Here is a 19553-nt window from a genome sequence, read left to right on the forward strand (position 1 = left end):
ACTATTAGAGAATACTTGTGTACCCATAAATCAGTGAGGGAATGCTAGCTGCTATAAACAATGACCCCAGCATTACTGGATTCATACAACAAATACTTATTTATCACTTACGTCAGAGTCCAATCTAGTCTGCAAAGGGTCTTGAGGAATTAGACTTCTCTCTTTGGCACCATCGTTTTCTTTTAAAGATTTATTCATTTATGCATACAAGATCTGGGGTACAGGCCAGATGTATGGGGGGTAAGAGGATTCACCAGAGACAGAGTGGGGAGCAGAACAGGCAGACTGACTGAAATATACTGCTGACAACGGGCAGGTCAGGAGAGGTCTGCCATGCCACGTGAGTCAGCTCCTTGACCAGGGATCGCACTCGTGCTGAGATGTCTGTGACAGCTTTATAGTGCTGTGCTTTAACCCATTGCACCACGAGGGAGGGCCCATGGCATCATCATTTTTTTTTTTTTTTTGAAGATTTATTTGTGTATACAGAACTGGGGTACAGGCCAGAGGCTCAGGGGCGGCGAGAGGCTTCACCAGAGACAGAGTGGGGAGCAGAACAGGCAGATCGACAAAGTACACTGCTGAGGGGAGCAGCGGGCGGGTCAGGAGAGGTCTGCCACGCCATGTGGTCACCTCGGGGCAGGCGGGAATCGAACTCATGGGGAAGTGGCTCTAGCTTCTCAGTGCTGTGCTTTAACCCACTGCGCCATCAGGGAGGGCCAGCACCATCTTTTTTAACTTATGCCTTCCAACGTCCTCATAGAACTGGAAGAAAGAGTTTGGAGGATACTGCAGGGGGGTTCCTAAGCAGGCCTGAGTGCCATACATCACTTCTGCCACTTACCATTGGTCACTACTCTGTCGCATGACTACTATCTAACCACAGGGAAGTATGGGAAATGTCTTTTTGTCCACTTGGAACAAAAATGAAATTAACTAGATGAACACATGACATTATCTTGCCGCACCAGCGTAAGACTATGTATATCTTTCAAGTGCTATTTGAATATTAGGAATTAATAGCAATATTGATACCTAATAGTAATTCCCCACTTTCCTGGATGAACAGAGGCTAACAATAATTAATATCATTCATTTTAAAAATTTTTTATATTTCTTATTTTTTTACATCATTCTTCATTTTGTGCATTTTTCATCTCATTTACAGTACCCATGGACTTTCTACCACCAATTCACCCGTGTGTCATCACCATAGTCCAGTGCACTCTTCTCACCCCAGTTCTGATCCCATTCCCCTTTCTCCCCCGGTAAAATGTCTCTGGTTTATAGTTGTTCATTGTTTTTATTTTACTCGTTTATATTTGTCCCCCCCCACCCCCATCCGGTATTTTTCTTTTTCTTTCTGGCTTATTTCACTAAGCACAATCCCATCCTGAATGTCATTCATTTTTGGTTATTCTTTCAAGAATAATGTTAGGTATACATATTGTACATGAATAACCCTGATGCATATATTTTACACATGAAGTAGTTATCTTTTGCTTAGCCAAATCAAATCCAACCTCAAGCTCTCATTTTCAGAAGTCTTTGTGAATTCTGTTGTCAAAACAGTGCCTCTACCTCCTCCTTGAGGTAGTGTGAGATGCCCAGGGCTTCCTCAGTCTGATGATGGGAAAAGGCTGAGGTCTTGGGTCCACTGTGGCTGTGGCCTCCAGAATAGCTTGAGTAGGTGTCGGGGACCAGCCCTGATTTTAGGCTGACACAGGCAAGGTCTCAAGGTGGGAACGATGTCAGTGAGGCAATATTCTAAAAATTGGGGAGTAAAGGGGAGCGGGAGTGAGGAAGACACTGGAGTTGGGTGCAAATCTTCCTGCTCTGCCTTCAGCAGAGGTTTATTTTATACATTTCAAGCAGGCAGGGGGATGACATTAGCATATGAAAGGAGTTGAGATCACAATCATCCTTTTTCTAAGAATCAATAGTGTGGGGTCGTTTTGACCTTTACTTTACTTTACTTTACTTGAGATTATAACATTCTAAAATCAATCAAGTTTAAAAAACAGGTACATAGGTGCACAAAGTTTAAGACTAGTATTACTATAGTGAAGATTGAAAAAAATAAAGTCCCTTAAATCTTATCTAATACTTGATGGTTTTTTCTACCTGAGACATCCGAGAGGCAGGAAAAGGAAATTTCTTGCAAATCAAATTTCGGAAAAGTTCTTTGAAGAAACTTGCTAAAAGGTTTTAAGTGAGTTTCCTTGAGGTCTAGACAGTAGAAAGCATAATTTGCTCTGAATAGGAGACACAGGTGAATTTCCTTATCTAAAGACTAGATAGTAGAATCCTGAAAGACTAGCCAGAAAGACTTGTGGATTGCTTTGAAGTGTAGCAGGTAAAAAACTTGACTAGCTCTAAAACAGGCAACCTGGATGAATTTCCATAACTAAAGGCCAGACAGTAGGAAGTTTGAGTAATTCTTTTAGAAGCTGAATAGAAGGCTAGGTGAGATAGTAGAATGATAAGATTTGGGTTTTCCTCCATCCTGCAGTGAGAGACTTTGCAGAAACAGCCCTTTTGCTTTCTTATTGATCAGCCAGTTGTCAAGTCACTTTTGACTTCAAAGGAATTTCTCACCCTGCTTGTCAGGGCAGGCAGGCCTTATGCGGCTGAGGCAATCCAATTGTAAACTGAAAGTTGCTCAGAATATTTTGATATTACGATTATACAAAAAAGGGAAGTCATAACATAGCAGTGGAAAGTCTGATTTTTCAGAGCATTTCCCGATCTACCCGGAATCTGTCGGACAATAGACGTTGCATAGCTTGTGTCAAGTAGGCTTGCCATGGTCCATCAGGAGAGAAGGCCCTCCCTTGAGGACCTTCTTGTGCTGTTGTGAAGGTGGGCCAGATGATCACAGCGCTGACACGCAGAGTTGAGTGTTCAACCACCTTCGGCTGCGACCTTTGCCACTACTGTTAAACTATATCCCTACCGGCCCTAGTCTGCCTCATTCCCTGGGTCCCTGTTACCCCTCTACCCTTGAAGTCTTGGGAAATCCAATCTACTTTGCTGCTCTCCTCTTTAAATAAAAGCAGCGACATTCCTCCTGTCCTTTGTGGACACGTAGCTTGACTGGGACCTGACATTCAAGGACCAGGTAGAGGATGTAATTGAATGAAACTTGGAACTTGGGGACTGTAAGATCTATAGAGAAGATGCAGCCCTGTGGTATGTCATATGTGAGATGGATACATGCCCAGTGTCAACAGATTTTCAAGACATGCCAGAAACCCAAACTTTTATGCAAAGTCTCCTGATTTGTAAATGTTGGCAGCTAATTCAGTTTTTTGCAAGACACTCTACAAGTCCAAACAAAACACGTCTGCAAGCCAGATGTGGACCCTGAGAGTTTGTTCCGGCTACCCAGACTTTCGAAAACAACGTTTATTTGGGGTTGTCTCCCGGGGATATTGGCAACTTCTCTATTTTTCTCTGAAACATAAAAAATTAACTCCCTCTGCAAAGCAGGGGAAACTAGGGTTCAGAAGACAAAAGTTTGGCTGCCCTTCAGGAGGTAGGGAGGAAATCACAGCAATCACATGTGTAAGTCTGTGTGCAGTCTGTGATCAAGGGGGTGGGGGAAGGGGAGTAAAGGGAGACGGGGGGGTGGGGGGGAGAGAGAGAGGAAGGAAGAAGACATAATGCATAATGCCAATGTTTTAATAATTGACCTTGCACTAAACTCATTGAATCTTCATGCAAAGTGGAGGTGGTAGAAGACAGTTAGTGACCATCCTTCATGATTTCCTCCAGCTTGGGGAGATACTATATAGCCCAGCATAGTGGCCAGGTGGGCAAAGGTAGGCTGTAATAAGCTGCCCACTATCTGCCTGCTCTCACCTTGGAGTTGGCTCGGAATAAGCCCTTGACACGGTCCTGGTGGACAAGTGGGGGACAAGCAAGAGGAATGTAAGGATCTCAGATACACCAGGTGACCCTACACCCATGGCCCACCCCAAAACCATGGAGTGGCTATTCTGAGACCCAAGGACTAAACAAACTCTGACTCCTGAACAGAACTCTAACTGGCTAAAATTTGTAATCTCCTGCTTCCATAGGAATCAGAAGGAATTAAGACACACGTTTGGTAGAATGTAAAGCAGGCGTGCCTAAGGGAAGTCTGTGCTATTTAGATGAGTTCATTTTTTGAGGTTGGCCTCAACTTAGCTGTAAATTTCCTGACAGCCATGACAAAAGGGGAACCCCAGGCTCTGTGGTTTGTCTTGTCTTACACCAGAGAATGAGTACTGGCTGCTATAGACACTCTTGATTGGAGCTGATCATAAAGAGGAATTTGTTGTTCAGGGTGGGTCTCTCATGCTCCTGGTGTTAGTCCAGTGCTTCCTGGAATGAGATTACCAAGGCAGGGTTATAGGGGAGAGAAAATGGGAAGAAGCTGGCAGACCCCATTGGAAATCTGACTTTAAATGAAGGTGAAAGAGAAGGGTTGGGTGGAAATACTTTAGACTGAAGGGTGATGGAGAAATGCTCAGCCGGGTGATTGGGAAATTCCTGAGCCAAAGTCAGCCTTTTGAGAAGGCCTGTATCTCACTGGAAGTCTATTGATACTGCCCACTGCTTGCTGTCTGGGCACAAAACCATGGCTTTCACAGCACAGCAGCACAAAGTCCCCCACCCTCACCCCCTTGGTCAAGCAAACTCCTTGTGGTGGGAGATGAATGTGGCACATTTCTGGACCGCCCACTTTCCAGATGTCAGTTATTCTGTACCGCCTCACTCCATTGCAATATCAACTTGCCACACCGTTGAATTAAAATTTACTCTGACACTGCTTTAAATGGTTAGGGAGACTTTACTCAAGACCTCCAATGAGGGAGAGAGATGGGGCTCAACTCTGAATTAGCCAAGACAGTTGGGAATTCAGAGCCAATGAACAGAGTAGGGGATCCATGGGTAGAGATGGGGGTTTCTGGCTAGAGTAATCTAACAGGGTTCTTGCTAAAGACAGATCAAAGACTGAGAAATCAAAGGCGGGGGATGAAGCATTGATCAGATACCAAGAGTGGGGGTTTCTCTTATTACTGACAACAGAATTCTTGTCAAAACTGGGTGAGGCAGAGCAAAGGCAAGCCAAGGACCAAGGTCAGGACCTAAAGGAGAAGGGAACTCTTTGGAGTCTGAGTGAAGTTTGGTCATGGAGAGAGTTGCTTGTATATTTGACTTTAAATTTTAGTTTCATGTAAGGGTTGGAGAACAAGTATGTTTTTTTCTAATACATGTGAAAGTAATTTTCAGATTTTAGTATTGTCTGTGTATCATCTAAAATTGTCTTGCTCATCATTGGAGGTATCCAGTGATACTTGGGAATTGACAGTTTTACAAAGAACAGAGAAATGCTGATTGAAGGGCTATGTCTAGCCCTAGCTCTGTGCTGGCCACCAGCTTTTGGTTGATTGAGTCATCCCTGGAGGGAATAAAGACATTCTCAGAGAGAGAGGAGGTAAGGCCAGGGGGGCTGAGCTCCAAGTACCTGACTCAGTGCCCCCTGACCCCCAGATATAGAACTGGACCTCCAGCGGAGCGTGCAGGCTGTGCTCCGGGAGCTCAGCGCCCAGACTCCTGCCCTGCAGAGCAACCAAGGTAAGAGCCAGCAGGCAGGCGTGCTGCCCACCTCTACTCCCCCGATCTCCCCCCGATCCAGGAAAGTGCCCCGGCCCGGAGCTCAGAGTGAGAGGCTTCCCACATACCCCCTTTCTGCAGGAAATGCCTAGAACTCAGAGGACCCTCCTAGTGATAGTGGCAGCACAGATTGGGGATCTGCACCCCCTTTCTTAACTTCCTTCCTCAAACTCCCCTTAGCACTCCAGGACATGTGACATCCAGAATTGCAACCATTGTTGTGCCATAAGCCACATGTACACGCCTGTCTCTACCAGTGTCCCACCTCCCCCATTTCTGCCCTGGAATTCTCTGTCCACAAAGGGTGACCTGTCAGAACTCCCACGCAGAGAAGCCCCCTGTGCCCTGGAGCCAAGCACTTGCCTAAGAGGTCAAAGCTGTGGTCTCCAGGGGCTCCAGGGCTGAGGCACCTGCTCAGAGTGGTCTTTCTGAGGACTCTCACCCCATTTGGTTACTCTGGGCTCCCCTTTCTCCTGGCGCAGGCATGTGGAGATGGTCCCTGCACAAGAAGGTGGAGCGAGATCCTGGCAAGAGCCCGGCGCTCGTCAGAATTCTACTCCGAGAACTGGAGAAGGTGGGTTCGAGGGCTTGGGGTGCAGGCGGAGCAAGACAGCCAGCAGAAGAGACAATCTGACTGGTCTCAGTCCCATCTGCATTGTGTCCCCCAGACTTTGGTCTTCCATAGGCCAAATATCTGCAAGATAATGGCAGCATTTCTCTCCCAGCTGTGCCTTTTTATAAGCAACATTGTATTTCACTGACTCCATTATTTTTGAGTTAACTGGGAAGGGAACTCTATAACTAATCCATAAATGAATAACTCACATCACTTGTCAGAGACAGAAAGTACGTAGACACATAAAAGCATAACTATTAAAAATTTCTACCCTCGGCCCTCCCTGGTGGCACAGCGGGTTAAAGCACAGCACTGAGCATCTAAAGCCGCTTCCTCATGAGTTTGATTCCCGCCTGCCCCAGAGGTGACCACATGGCGTGGCAGACCTCTCCTGACCCGCCCGCTGCTCCCCTCAGCAGTGTATTTCGTTGATCTGCCTGTTCTGCACTCCACTCTGTCTCTGGTGAATTCTCTCACCCTCCACATCTCTGGTCTGTATCCCAGTTCTGTATGCACAAATAAAATAAAAATCTTTAAAAAAAAAAAATTTCTACCCTCATCATTGCACCTAAAATGACCCTCACCACCAATGCTCAGGAGTAACTGTGCAGGGTGACGGCACTGAAGGGGGCCCCCAAGCTGGGGACTTGTCACTTTGCTGACAGCTCCTGCCCTGAGTTGATGTGGCCCCTCCCCCACAGCACCCCCACAGCTGTGTCCCCACCCTGTGCCCCTGCCCCACATTCCTCTGCCCATGACAGACTATGCCCCTCATTCTTTGCCCTTGGCTTAGCAGGACACAGCCTTCCACTCCATCTCCTACCTTCCCCAGACCCTCCCAAGAATGCCTCTTGCTAGGGCAAGACAAGCTGCCCCCCTCAGCCCTCAGCTTAGTAACTGTCCCATAATATATTTTCTAGGCAGAACGGGAGGACCTCCGGCATGTCATCATCCCCTTGCTGCACACTCTAATGTACGTGCTCGCTAAGGTGAGCTGCGCTAGGGCCAGGGTGGCGTGGTGACCCCCAAGTGGCAGGGCTGGACACCCTGCTCTCGCCTCCATGGACGTTCCTCTCAGCCTCGAAGACTTGCTCTTGGATTGCCTGTGCCAAACTGGGTTCTCTGCACTCCTGTGTCCTCTTCCCAGTACCCGCGGAGATGAAATTAGGGAGGCCCAGGGGACATGCATTGCCTTGACGGCACAGAGAGTTCTGGAGGGGAGCTGATTTGCTGGGGAGATGAATTTCCATCTCGATAAGAAACCTGGCAGATGCTAGGAGAGTAGGCTGAAAGTGCAGAGTTGGAAGAGGTGTGTGAGCCCAGTCCGGCAGACCCTACCTTCCTCTCCTCTGACTCCACCCCACTCAGGGTCTGTCGTGACCTGGGGTGCAGGGTACTCCAACTCCTCCTTCCATCCAGGCCACAGGCATCACAGAGGAGCTGTACCGGAGAACCTATGCCTTCTGCACAAGGTTACTGACACTGCCCGCCCCCTACTGCACCGTGGCCTTAGACTGTGCCATTAGGCTGAAAACCGAGATGGCGGTCCCAGGTAAGAGCTGGCGGCGAAGCCTTCCCAGGTCTCCTGTGCGGCTCTACCCAAGTTATTGATCTTTTCTCTAGATTCTGGGGAAGTCAAAAGCCACAGCCTTTGCTGTGGGAAATCGGGAGTGGGGCTCAGACTCGGGTTGATCGACTTCACAGGGACGCTGTACCAAAGGCTGGTCATTGCCGAGCAGAACTTGACGAGTGAGCTGTATCCCTACCAGGAAAGGTGAGTGGCCCCAGGGGCTGTGTGACTGCTCACTGGGGAGGGCCAGGGGAGGCTGGATGGAGAGGGGCCCTGCAGTGGATTCACAGGCCCAGCGGGTGGTTGGTTTTCCAAGGGTGGATGGGTGTGCTTGCTGGCAGCTCAGGCCATTCTTGGGATGGATTCAGAGTCATCCTGCCCAGTGCAGAGGATGGACATGACCACTGGACCACTCTGGACTTCCTTTGTTCACCCCCATCCTGTGCCCTTGGCCACAATAGGGAATCAACCAGCCAGGTACCGGCTTATCCACATAGAGGATGTTCAGGCCCTATTCACACCACAAAATATGTGGGTGCTTTCACCTGTGTGCCTAGCCCTTTAGATAAGATTGAAGAAATGCCTGCAATTCATGTTGGGGAGAAGAGTTGATGGAGTTGGGGTTCATAGCTTCCTCCCTTGCAGGTACCTCACTGAACTGGCACTGAAGAGCATAGCTTGAAGCTGTGTGTTCAAGGATACAGGGAGCTGAAGGGATCCAGAGGAATTAGCAGTGGAGAGAGGCTGGGGCTGACACGGTTGAATAAGGAGGGAGGGCTGGGGGAAGGCGGCTGCTGAGAGAAGGTGGTGTTCACTCGGGATTCAGAGCTCCAGTTTCAGCAGGGAACGCTCTTAGAGGTGATGTGGTTAATGGGCCGTGACACCCAGGGAAGAAGATTCAGGTTAGACCTTACCTAAACAAGAGACCAGAGCAGCCTAGAGGGATCAGTGCCTCTATCGAAGGGCCGTGCACACTTTTATTTGCCACAGTTTCCACCATTCCCTATTTTGCCCCCCTATAGACTTTTGAATTTGAGGCTCTGTTTTTTCTTTTGAGGAACTAAGTAGCCTGGGATGGGGCGGACTACAAGACTCTGAAAGGGCCCCTCCAGAGCTCCTTCTCCCAGGCCTCATCTGCGTTGTTTCCCCACTGCCCCTGCCCTCAGAGTATTCCTCTTCGTGGATCCTGAGCTGGTATCGCCCTCGGTGTGCAGTGCCCTGCTGCTGGAGATAGAGGCCGCCCAGGTGCAGCAGACGCCGGAGGCCTGCATGCGCCACGTGGTCTCCCACGCCCTGCAAGCGGCCCTGGGGGAGGCCTGCCACACAGGGGCTCTGCAGAGGAAGCTGCAGGTAACAGCCCCAGCTAGCCCTTGTTGGTTCTGGCCCAGGTCCCCACACACAACTGGACTTCCCCCTTCTGTTTACTTATCACTTCTCCCCCTAAATCAAAAATGAATATGTATTTACCATGGAAAATCTGATTTAAGAAAAATATGCAGTACAGCCCTAGAAGAAAATAAAACTCACCTCCCTCTACCCAGACTTATCAGCAGCGAACATTTTGCTAAATTGCTGTAATAATGATGACGATGATAATCATCATGGCTACCCTTGTATTCTAGGCACAGTGTTAAACACTTTACATGAGTCACATTTAAAAGTTCTCATTGCCAATGAATATAATTATCCAAACTAAAGCACAGAGAAGTTGATGACCTACTCCTGGTCACACAGATGCAAAGTGACTGTCAGGGTTTGTACCCGCACAGCCACCTTTGGAGGAATGCCCTCTCACATTGTACCTAAGCCCCATCTCGGTTTTAGCATAGACACTCTGGCCCCAGGGTCTTTGCAAATGTGGTTCTTTATGCTTAAAAGTTTCCACCTTCCACATGGCTTTCTCCTTCATTCCCTTGCTTAAAAGTCACCTTTCCGTGGGCCCCCTTTGGTGGCACAAAGGGTTAAAGCACTATGAAGCTATCCGCAGCCACTGCAGCAGGAGAGTTTGATCCCCGGCCAGGGAGGTGACCCACATGGCGAGGCAGACCTCTCCCGTCTCACTCGCTGCCCCCCTCAGCAGTGTGCGTCATCAGCTTGCCTGTTCTGCTCCCCACTCTGTCTTTGGTAAATCCTCTCACCCCCTGTACCTCTCTGGCCTGTACCCCAGTTCTTGTAAGCATACTTTAAATAAATAAATCTTATTAAAAAAAGTCGCCTTTCTATGAGGCTTTCCTGATCACACTGTCTAAAATTTCATCCCCACCTCCAGTTTCACATCCTCCTTCTCTGGTTTATTTTCTCTTCAGCACGTACTGTTTTGTGTCATGCCATAAATTGTAGGTAACTTGCCTGTTATCACACGCACACAAATACACTACAGCCTAAGCCCGACGAAGACAGTGTTTTGTTCATTGCAGCACCCTGACACCTACAAGTGTCTGGCACATAGTGGAAACTGGATCAATATTTAATCAATGTATTTATCAAATGAAGCAACAAGAAGGGGTGGTGTGTGTGGCCCCTTCTAACTCTCATTCCATAGCACTCTCATTGCTTTTGCTCGCTCATGTTCATTCAGCAAATACTTACCGGTGCCCTCATTTTTGCTTAGCTCGGAAAGTTAAGGACCCTGGCATGGAATGGAGATCCGTTAAAGTCCTATTGCCTGCCCCATCACCTGTTTGGACCCGGCATCTCAGTTAGCTGGGGTTAGTTGGGGGGCGAAGGGGGTTGCGGGGCGTGAAGAGTGACCAGAAATCATGACCCAGGGCAGTTCTTCTCAGGGTTCAACGGTGGAAGAGCATGGAGTGACAGAGTCAGAAGCCTAGGCATATCTGTTTCATGAAAGAGAAAGGCTCAGTTTGCTGCCTCAGCCCTCACCTCTTTAACAGCTTCCTCTTTAACGGAAGCTGGCTAGAATTTCATAATTGCTCTTTGTGATTATTCTCGTCATCCTAGTTACTTTCTCTTAATGACAAGGGACATTAGCCTTTTTATTTAAAGCATCAACGGTAAAAGTTCCCCCTGAAATAATTTTGAACCCAAAAAGTGAGCTGATTTAAAGAAAAATAATAACAACAAGAATATAGTAAAGGCAGTATGTCAGCATGTAATATAGAGTGACAGAAACTTAGGGAATGTTCAGCAAATATTTATGGAGCGCCTACTATGTGCCAGGAGATATTTTAGGTGCTTTGGGGTGCAGCTGTAAACAAAACCCTAGCCTTCTTGGAGTCCAGCCTGGGAGGGGGAGGGCATTGATCCAAGAGCTTGGGTATGCGGCCAGGAGGGAGCTGCAGGGCACCAAGTGTGAGGGGGGACCCGCAGTTACAGGAAACATCCAGCAAGTTGTGGGGCCCCTGCAGCGGAGCCAAGGCCTTGCGGACTTGGGGTGGGAGCTGGGCCAGGACCCAGTATCTGACGTCGCTTTCCAACAGGCCAGCTCCCGCCGCTCCCTGGTGCGCTATTTCCACGCGGTGGTGGCCGCGGTGGAGCAGACGGCCTGCGAGCCCAACCCCAGCCGGGAGGAACACCTGGAGAGGCTGGAGGAAATCTACAGCTCGCTGCTGGGGCCAGCGGCGGCCGCCAGGGGGCGCTGCGGCGGTAAGCGACGGGCGGACCCGAGGAGCCTGAGATCGGAGACCCTGCATGGGGGCGCTAGAGAGCAGTGCTGTAGCTGCGTAGGGTTTGCAGACTGAGATGGGGCAGGACCCTAGGCAGCTCCAGGGGATGTGAGGACCGAGGGCCTGTTCCAGATCCCTGGGCTAAGAAGGTGGGCAATTCTGGCAGAGTAACAACTGATATGCTCTGAACACTTTATATGTAATTAAATATAGTACATACATTAGATCAATAAGACCTTAGAGTGAGATTTTTAAAAGCAGCTATTATCAATCCCCATTTTTAAAAAAGATTTGTTTATTCATACAGAACTGGGGTACAGGCCAGAGGTGCAGGGGTGGTCAGAGGATCCACCAGAGGGAGAGTGGGGAGCAGAACAGGCAAACTGACGGAGTACACTGCTGAGGGGAGCAGTGGGCAGGTCAGGAGAGGTCTGCCGCGCCATGTGGTCACCCTCGGGGTGGGAATCGAACTTGCACTGAAGTGGCTGCAGCCAGCTGGAAGTGCTGGCTTTAACCCGCTGTGCCACCAGGGAGAACCTAACCCCCATTTTATAGATAAGAAAACTGAATTAGAAAGTGGCTAAAGCACTTGCCAAGACCACCCAACTGTAGGTAGCAGGGCCTAGATTGAAGCCCGCTACCTAGGTCTCCACCACACTAGTAGCCGGAGGGTGCACAGGTCAGGTGGAGCACAGCAGAAACAGCAGCGGAGTCTGCGTCACTCATATTGCATGGGAGCACAAACTATTATTTCACATACTTGCTTTCTACTTGGAATTTTATGTGACGATGCTGCAACGATGCCAGACACTGGTGGGAAGCACTTTCATGTGCATTGGGAAACCCTGAAATGAGGTCCAAGAGGGTCCCAGAACATGTATTTCTGGCTTTGCCCTGATTTGTATCCCAACGTACTCTTGGAATTTGTTCGCCACATCCAGACCTGCCTGCCACCCAGACTTGCCCTGCTCAGCTTAATGACCAGCCAGCACCTCTGTGGAGCCTACAAGGAAGGGCAGCATGGGAAATGGTTGAGAACATGTCCTGGGCAGGAACATGGACTCAGGAACCCGCTGCCGGAGCTCAGTACTGGCTCTACAATGTACTCCGTGATCTCGGGCCACTTACTTTGCCTTTCTGTGCAAAGTAAGGTGGGGATAATAATATTCCCCAGAAATAGTGTTTGTGCACAGATAATAATGTGCATAAGAGGAGGTGAAGAGTCCCTGGCAGGAGTAAGTGTTCCCTGAAGTTTGGCTGCCTTGCAGCTTCCTAAGGAAGCCTTGCAGCTTCACTAAAGAGGGAAGCACGCTATAAGGAAGTGAAACAGGCAGGTGAGAGGCAAAAGCCCAGGCTCGGGCCCTCCCTGGTGGCACAACGGGTTAAAGCACAGCACTATGAAGTGAGCTACTGCCACTGCAGCATGAGTTCAATCCCTTGCCAGAGAGCTGACCCACATGGCACAGCAGACCTCTCCTGATCTGCTTTTCAGCACATTTGTCTGTTCTGCTCCTCACTCTGTCTCTGGTAAATCCTCTCTCACCTGCCACACCTCTGGCCTGTACCCCAGTTCTTGTATATATAAATAAATAAATTTTTAAAAACAAAACCCCGGGCTTGCAAGTTAGGTGTGCTCCAGTGTGCAGCAGTATGGTCCCTGGAGAGGAAAGTGACCTTGGGCTGGAGTGGTCAGGAAGTTTTCTGGAAGGAGGAGGAGCAGGGGACGGGCTGTCCTGGTCTCTTCCTGGACTGCCAGAGTTCCTGCTGCTCTGAGCACATGGCTAAAAAGGTGCCTTCAGCATCACCCACGCGAACACACTTGGGGTGTGTACTGTGTGCGAGAGACTAGGTGAGGCCCTGAGAAATACAGAGGCCTCTTCCTCATCTGGATGTAGACAGGCATCTAAGAGCAATGGGGGAGGCTGGCAGAAGGCAATGGAGACACAGTGAGTTCCTAGTGCAGGGTCTTGAAGACTGAGGTAGGAAGTGTGCAGGAAACAGTGAGGCTGTGGCGGGGGTTGGGGGGTGGAGGAGCCAGCTCAGGGTTAGGCCCTGAGGTGGGACAGAGAGGGAGAGGAGACTCACAAGACCTGATTTGCAAGAGAGGGTCTCTGCACCCCTTTAAAGTCCCTACAGGAGCTGGAGAGGTGAGAGGGTAGAGACTCCACAGTCCTCTCCTGCACGGTCCCCACAGCCTGCTCCTTCCTTCAGGTAACACCCCGCAAGACCGGCCGCCAAGCATCCCTCTGCCCAGCCCACACATCTCCTTCCATCTGTGGACGGACGAGGAACAGCTCTGTAAGTGCCAGGACCCTGACCTCCTCTGGGGAGCAGTGTGTGTGTGTGTGTGTGTGTGTGTGTGTGTGTGTGTGTGTGTGTGTGTGTGCCGAATAGCTCAGTGCATTAGCCACTGGCCTCACCTGCCTGTGATGGCGCCATTGCACAGTGGAAGCAGTCACAGTTATGGTTCCTGGGCCTGGAAGGGGCCTGGAAGGGGTCCTTGTCTCACATGCACCCCATACTGGGGCTCCTGTCTCACTGTTCCCCTGGCTCTTACCAAGGGAGATACATGGAAACGGGTAAAAGTCGAAGTGGGAGTTACTTGCCTGGTGAACTGGGTCACCCGAGTCTCTATTCTCTGCGGGCCTCAGTTTCCCCATGGATATGAAGGCAGGTTAGAAGGCCTGTAGTTGGCAGTCTCACCTGTGTCCTGGGCAGGTTATGGGGTGTGGAGAACAGGGCGCTGCTAATGAGCAGATATAAAACAGGACCGAAGAGTTCGGAGGTCTGTGGTTTGTTTACCTGCTTTCTTTGCTGCGGGACTTCTCGGAGCCTTGAGCGTGTTTACTTGGGGAACTCAGCAAGAGGTGGCAGTCTTTGCTGGCCACGGGACCTTTGTTCCTGTCATCTTGTGGGGCTTCTGTTCAGCTGAACAGTGTTGGAGGAACACGGGACCTCTGGCCTCATGGGGGTGAGGCCCTGCTGGTTTAATGCCGCCTCTCCACCCTGACGGTTGATTTTTCTCTGCACCCCAGGGAAGGAACTGGTACACTTCCTGCGCCCACATTCCCAACTGCGCCTCAGTGCTGACTTGGAAGCCTTGGATCTGCAGGGCCTCCTGCCGGACCTGGAGTTAGCCCGGGCGTCGGTGCTGTCCACCGACAGTGGCATCGAGCGGGACCTTCCTTTGGGTGCTGACGAGCTTCTCTCCCCCAGCAGCCCTGAGATGGAGCGTGGGGGGCTGCAGCGCAAGGGCGGCATCAAGAAGCGGGCGTGGCCCCCGTACATCCTGATGCCCAGCAGCTGGGACGTGCCCCCGGGGTTGCACCGGAGGACAGGCAGGCCCAGTGGAGATGGGGAACTGCTGCCCGGGGTCTCCCGGCTGCACACAGCTCGGGTGCTGGTTCTGGGGGACGACAGGATGCTGGGGCGCCTGGCCAGGGCCTACCACAGCCTCAGGTAGGGCCCTGAGGGGGGCAGCTAGGGGCTGGCATGGTGGGGCACCGGTGGGCCAGGTGTGGGCTGGTGGAGGCTGATGGAGGATGAAGTAGCGGCGAGGAAGGACCAGGAGCAGAGGCCAGGGTGGGATGGCAGGGTCGGTGCCTGCTCCCTCCTGCGTGTGGCCATCAGGGAGCACTGCTGAGAAGCAGGCACAGGCTCACTGCCTGTGCTCAGGAGCTCCGTCATCCTCCCTGCGACCTCCTGCACACCAGTCTATAGGGAAGAAAGTAGGCTGGGGAGGTGAAGGAGATTGTCCACAGTCAGATAACGATAGGAAGACCAGGGATGTGGAAGCGTCACCAAGACTGTGAAGGCCTCACCACCATGTCGTGCTGCTCCTTGGCAGGATACGAGAGACACAGAAGTTTTGCCTCACCCCCAGACTGAGCCTGCAGTTCTACTACATCCCCGTGCTGGCGCCTAAGGTAGCTGGGCGGGGGGAGGGGGCAGGGGTGTCTGTCTGGAGAGGGGCTGGGGATTAGGAGCTGGAGAGGGACACATTGCAGCCTCCCACCGGTTTGCAGGGGCCAGCGTCACCCTGCCTAGGACACGGGGCTGGGAGAGGCAGGGACCCTGGCTCTGGGAGCTGGAAGTGGCCGGAGAGGTGTTCTCTCAAGGTGGCAGCTGCCTGTGCTGGCTTTTGCTGTGCTTCTCCAGTGAAAGTGATGGCAATCTTCACCCCCTCAGAGTGGGGCTCACAGGCACACACAGAGCCTGGAATCACAGAAAGGGAAATTTCCAGCAGTAGGTCTGTCCGGGAAGTGAAGGCACACCTGCAGCCTTTGTTTCTGTTGCATGTTCTGCTTCGTATTGGGGAGCATTTGAGGCACAGTGATACTCTGCCCTCCTCTTAGGAGGCTGGTGGTCCGACTTCCCTGGCAAGTGATGCTCAATGGTTTGCATCTCAGCTTCATCTGAGATATAAAACAGTTTTCACAGTCTTCTAAGTGTAGAGTCCTTAAGGGGGGCTGGCCACATCCACAAAGCTAGTACTGAGTTTGCCTAGGTCTGGCACCGGGGAGGGGGGTGTCCAGGGAGAAAGTGCCAGAGGCTTTGCCACATCTCTTTGTCCCATCCAGGTGCCTGCTGCTTATGCCAATTCCGAGCTGGGAGAGCTAGCCGCCTTCCTGGGCCGGGCAGACCCGTGGTACGAGATAACTGTGAACACCCTGTGCCCCGCCATCCACAAGCTGGCAGAGATGGTAAGGTCAGCAGCGGCAGAGGGGAGGAGGGCGCTGGGAGGGTCAGCGTCCAGAGACTTCCTTTGACACCTGATCAGGAATCAGCCAAGGGCCTCCCACTCCAACCCCTGCTCTCCAGTAGGGGCAAAGCAGGAAGGGGAAACAGGACAACCCTAACCAGTATACTGGGACAAGTCCAGCATCCTTGTGTGAATGCATCGACAACTTAGATTCTTTCTTTCATGAGATTCCTGTGATCCTTTCTCTGATTAAATGAGCTCCTGTTTCCTGAGTCTGATGTGGGCCAAGCGCTGCTCTGAGCACTTGCATGCGGCACCCTGACTCCCAAGTAGGCACTCTTGCCAGTAGGGGCGACAACCACCGTACCTCTATTATTTTTTTCAGTTTTCCTGGAATTATTGATTAAAGAGATCTTCCTCATTGTATGGTCATAGCTGTTTTATTACAAAATTTTTTTGGTGGGGGGGGAGTTTTTTTCCCATCTCAGCTGCAATCCCCATGGGCTTCCCATCACCAGTTCACCCGTGTGCCATCACCATAGTCATGTGCACTACCCCCCCCTTTTTTTAAGATCCCATTCCCCACTCCACCCCCACAAAATGTCTCTGGTATATAGTTGTTCATTACTATTCCCCCACCCCCACCCCCCAGGTCCTTTATGTTCCTGCTGTGAGTAAAACCATCCAGTATTTTTCCTTTTCTTTCTGGCTTATTTCACTAAGCATGATCCCTTTCATCTCCATCCATATTGCTGCAAAAGGCATGATTTTATCTTTTTTGATTGCTGAGTAAAATATTACATAGTGTATATGTACCACATCTTTTTAATCCAGTTACCTACTTTTGGGCATTTGGGCTGTTTCCATGTCTTTCCTATTGTAAATAAAGCAGCAATAACATGGGGGTGCAGGTATCTTTTTGAATCAGTGTTTTTGTGTCCTTTGGGTAGACACCTAGGAGTGGGATTGCTGGGTCATTTGGAAGCTCCATGTTTAGCAGTTTGAGGAAAACCCCAAACAGTTTTCCATAGTGGTTGTACTAGTTTGCATTCCCACCAGCAATGCAGGAGCGTTCCTTTTTCTCCACATCCTCGCCAACATTTGTTGTGGCTAGTTGTTTGAAGATGTGCCATTGTGTCACTGGTGTGAGGGACCACCATACCCCTATTTTACAGATCAAGCGGTTGAGGCACCAAGAATTTAGGTGGCTTTCCCAAAGTAACCAAGAGGAGCTGATTCCCACATGGAACCAGGGAGCTTGATTCCAGAGCATGTTTGATGAGTCACACACCTAGTGCCACCCCAGCCCTAGCCCCAGGAGGGAGCTCATCTTTTACTTGTTTGAAAAGGCCTTTGGGAATCCTAAGAAAATCTTCTTGTCCTTTTTTCTTTTTGTGTGATGCAGATCTCCCCCCGCCCATACTGCAACACACACACACACACACTTCGTTATTTGCCTATCAATTTTGTCCGTAGTGTTTTTGACTTACAAAGGTTGGATATTTTTATTAATGCATAGATAGCACTTTTACCTTTATGGTTTTCTCCTCTGGAGCCGTGCTTTGAAAGACCTCCCCTCCAAGATTAAATAAATATGCACTGACAATTTACTGCTTTTAATGTCTCTGTTTTTACATTTAAATAACCCATCTGCAATTAATTTCAGTGTTCAGTATGAAGCATGCAATTTTATTTTTTCCAAATGTTCAGCCAGTTGTCCTAAAGTTATTTATTGCAGAATCCATCTTGTCCCATCAATTTGAAATGCCACTTTTATCCTTTACTAAATTCATGCATATGCTTGGACTTATTTCTGGATACCTATTCTTTCTCATTGATCTAGTCATTTCTGTACAAAGTAGCAGCCTATGTTTTAAGATCTAGGAGGGAAAGCCTCCCCTTGAGTCTTTCAAAACTTTTCAGACTGTGCATGTTTATGTAGCTTTCCAAATAAATTTTCAAATTTTGTTGTCAAGTTTTTTGAAATCCCTCGGGATTTTGATTGAAGTGTGGAGGAACACTGGCATCTCCGGCAAATTAGGTTACTCTCGCTGGGAGCACGAGGTAACTCTTCATTTGTTCAAGTCGCCTCATAAATCCCACAGTATAGGAGTAGGGTTTTCATCTTCCAGCTTTCACTCATTTCTTACTAAATTTATTCCTCGTGTTTGGTAGTTTTTCCTTACAGCCGTGGATGCCTCTTTCTCTCATTATATTCGAATAGCTTTATTCCTACGATAAAAGAAGACTATTGGTTTTTACATACTTATTTTCTAACTTGCCGTTTTATGAAGCTCTCTGTTTACTTCATCATTTGCTTAATTGGGTGCTTCTTCTATCTCTTATTCTAATGAAGAAGTTGGGGGGATAATATTCTTTAATTAATGCATATCTGAAAATGTCTCTGCATGTACATGAAGGACAATTAAACTGTGGTTCAAACATATCTTTTTCTCAAAACTTGTAGGCTATTGCAGGAAGAACATCTAATCTATGCTCCACTGTTGGTAGCTGGAAATGGTGTGAGCATTGTTAATAATGACAGCATTATTAGCACAAGGCCATAGTTCTTCAGTGTCATCTTTTGGGAGGAAACAGTATTCCTGTAGACCATACCTGAGTGTCACAAGACATATTATAGGATCTGATAAGATATGGGTGAGAAAAACTGAGATACACTGCTGAGGGGAGGAGCAGGTGAGACAGGAAAGGCCTGCCATACCATGTGGGTCACTTCCCTCACTGTGAAAGTAAATTCATGCCATAGTGGCTGGGAATAGCTTGGTAGCACTGAAATTTTAACCAATGGGCCACCAGGGAAGCCCCAGTTTATTCTTTTATTTTTTTTTTTTTCAATTTGACTGCACCTTGGAATCATCTGGGGGGTTTCATTTTTATTTTTTTTTAAGATTTATTTCTTTATGCATACAGAACTGGGGTACAGTTCAGAGGTACAGGGGGTGAGAGGATTCATCAGAGACAGAGTGGGTAGCAGAACAGGCAGATCGAATGAAATACACTGCTGAAGGGAACAGTAGGCAGGACAGGATAGGTCTGCTATGCTGTGTGGGTCAGCTCCCTGGCTGGGGATCGAACTTGTGCTGAGGTGGCTGCGGCTAGCTTCATAGTGCTGCTCTGTAACCTCGTGGAGCCACTAGGGAGGGCCCTCATTTTTATTTATTTAGGGAAAAGAACTTTTTTTAATACCCCTTTGATGCTTTCTCGGTTTCCTCCCTCTAAACTTCAGAAATCTCACTTTATTTATCAATGTCTGCTATTTTTTATAAATATTTTGTTTTGTTAAATTGCCCACCATATAAACATGCCTTTCTTGTTTTTTACCATTCTTACTTGCCTTATTACACATAATTCCCACAA

The 19553-nt window shown here is 49.2% G+C and overlaps 1 protein-coding gene across 1 annotated transcript in view; it reads left to right on the forward strand.

Annotated features, from left to right (window-relative positions):
- The window catches only part of PIK3R6 (phosphoinositide-3-kinase, regulatory subunit 6), a 48713-nt gene that overhangs the window by 17210 nt on the left and 11950 nt on the right, over window positions 1-19553 (forward strand). Inside the window, exons 3-13 of the mRNA XM_004684599.2 lie at window positions 5542-5625; window positions 6147-6238; window positions 7201-7269; window positions 7700-7832; window positions 7985-8054; window positions 9017-9200; window positions 11288-11453; window positions 13685-13771; window positions 14509-14932; window positions 15321-15399; window positions 16054-16176. Of these exons, the coding sequence (XP_004684656.1) occupies window positions 5542-5625; window positions 6147-6238; window positions 7201-7269; window positions 7700-7832; window positions 7985-8054; window positions 9017-9200; window positions 11288-11453; window positions 13685-13771; window positions 14509-14932; window positions 15321-15399; window positions 16054-16176 (1511 nt within the window). The remainder of the gene's footprint in view (window positions 1-5541; window positions 5626-6146; window positions 6239-7200; window positions 7270-7699; window positions 7833-7984; window positions 8055-9016; window positions 9201-11287; window positions 11454-13684; window positions 13772-14508; window positions 14933-15320; window positions 15400-16053; window positions 16177-19553) is intronic.

Source organism: Condylura cristata, unplaced genomic scaffold (genome assembly GCF_000260355.1).
Source record: "Condylura cristata isolate star-nosed mole 26May11 unplaced genomic scaffold, ConCri1.0 scaffold00017, whole genome shotgun sequence".
Lineage (NCBI taxonomy): Eukaryota > Metazoa > Chordata > Mammalia > Eulipotyphla > Talpidae > Condylura > Condylura cristata.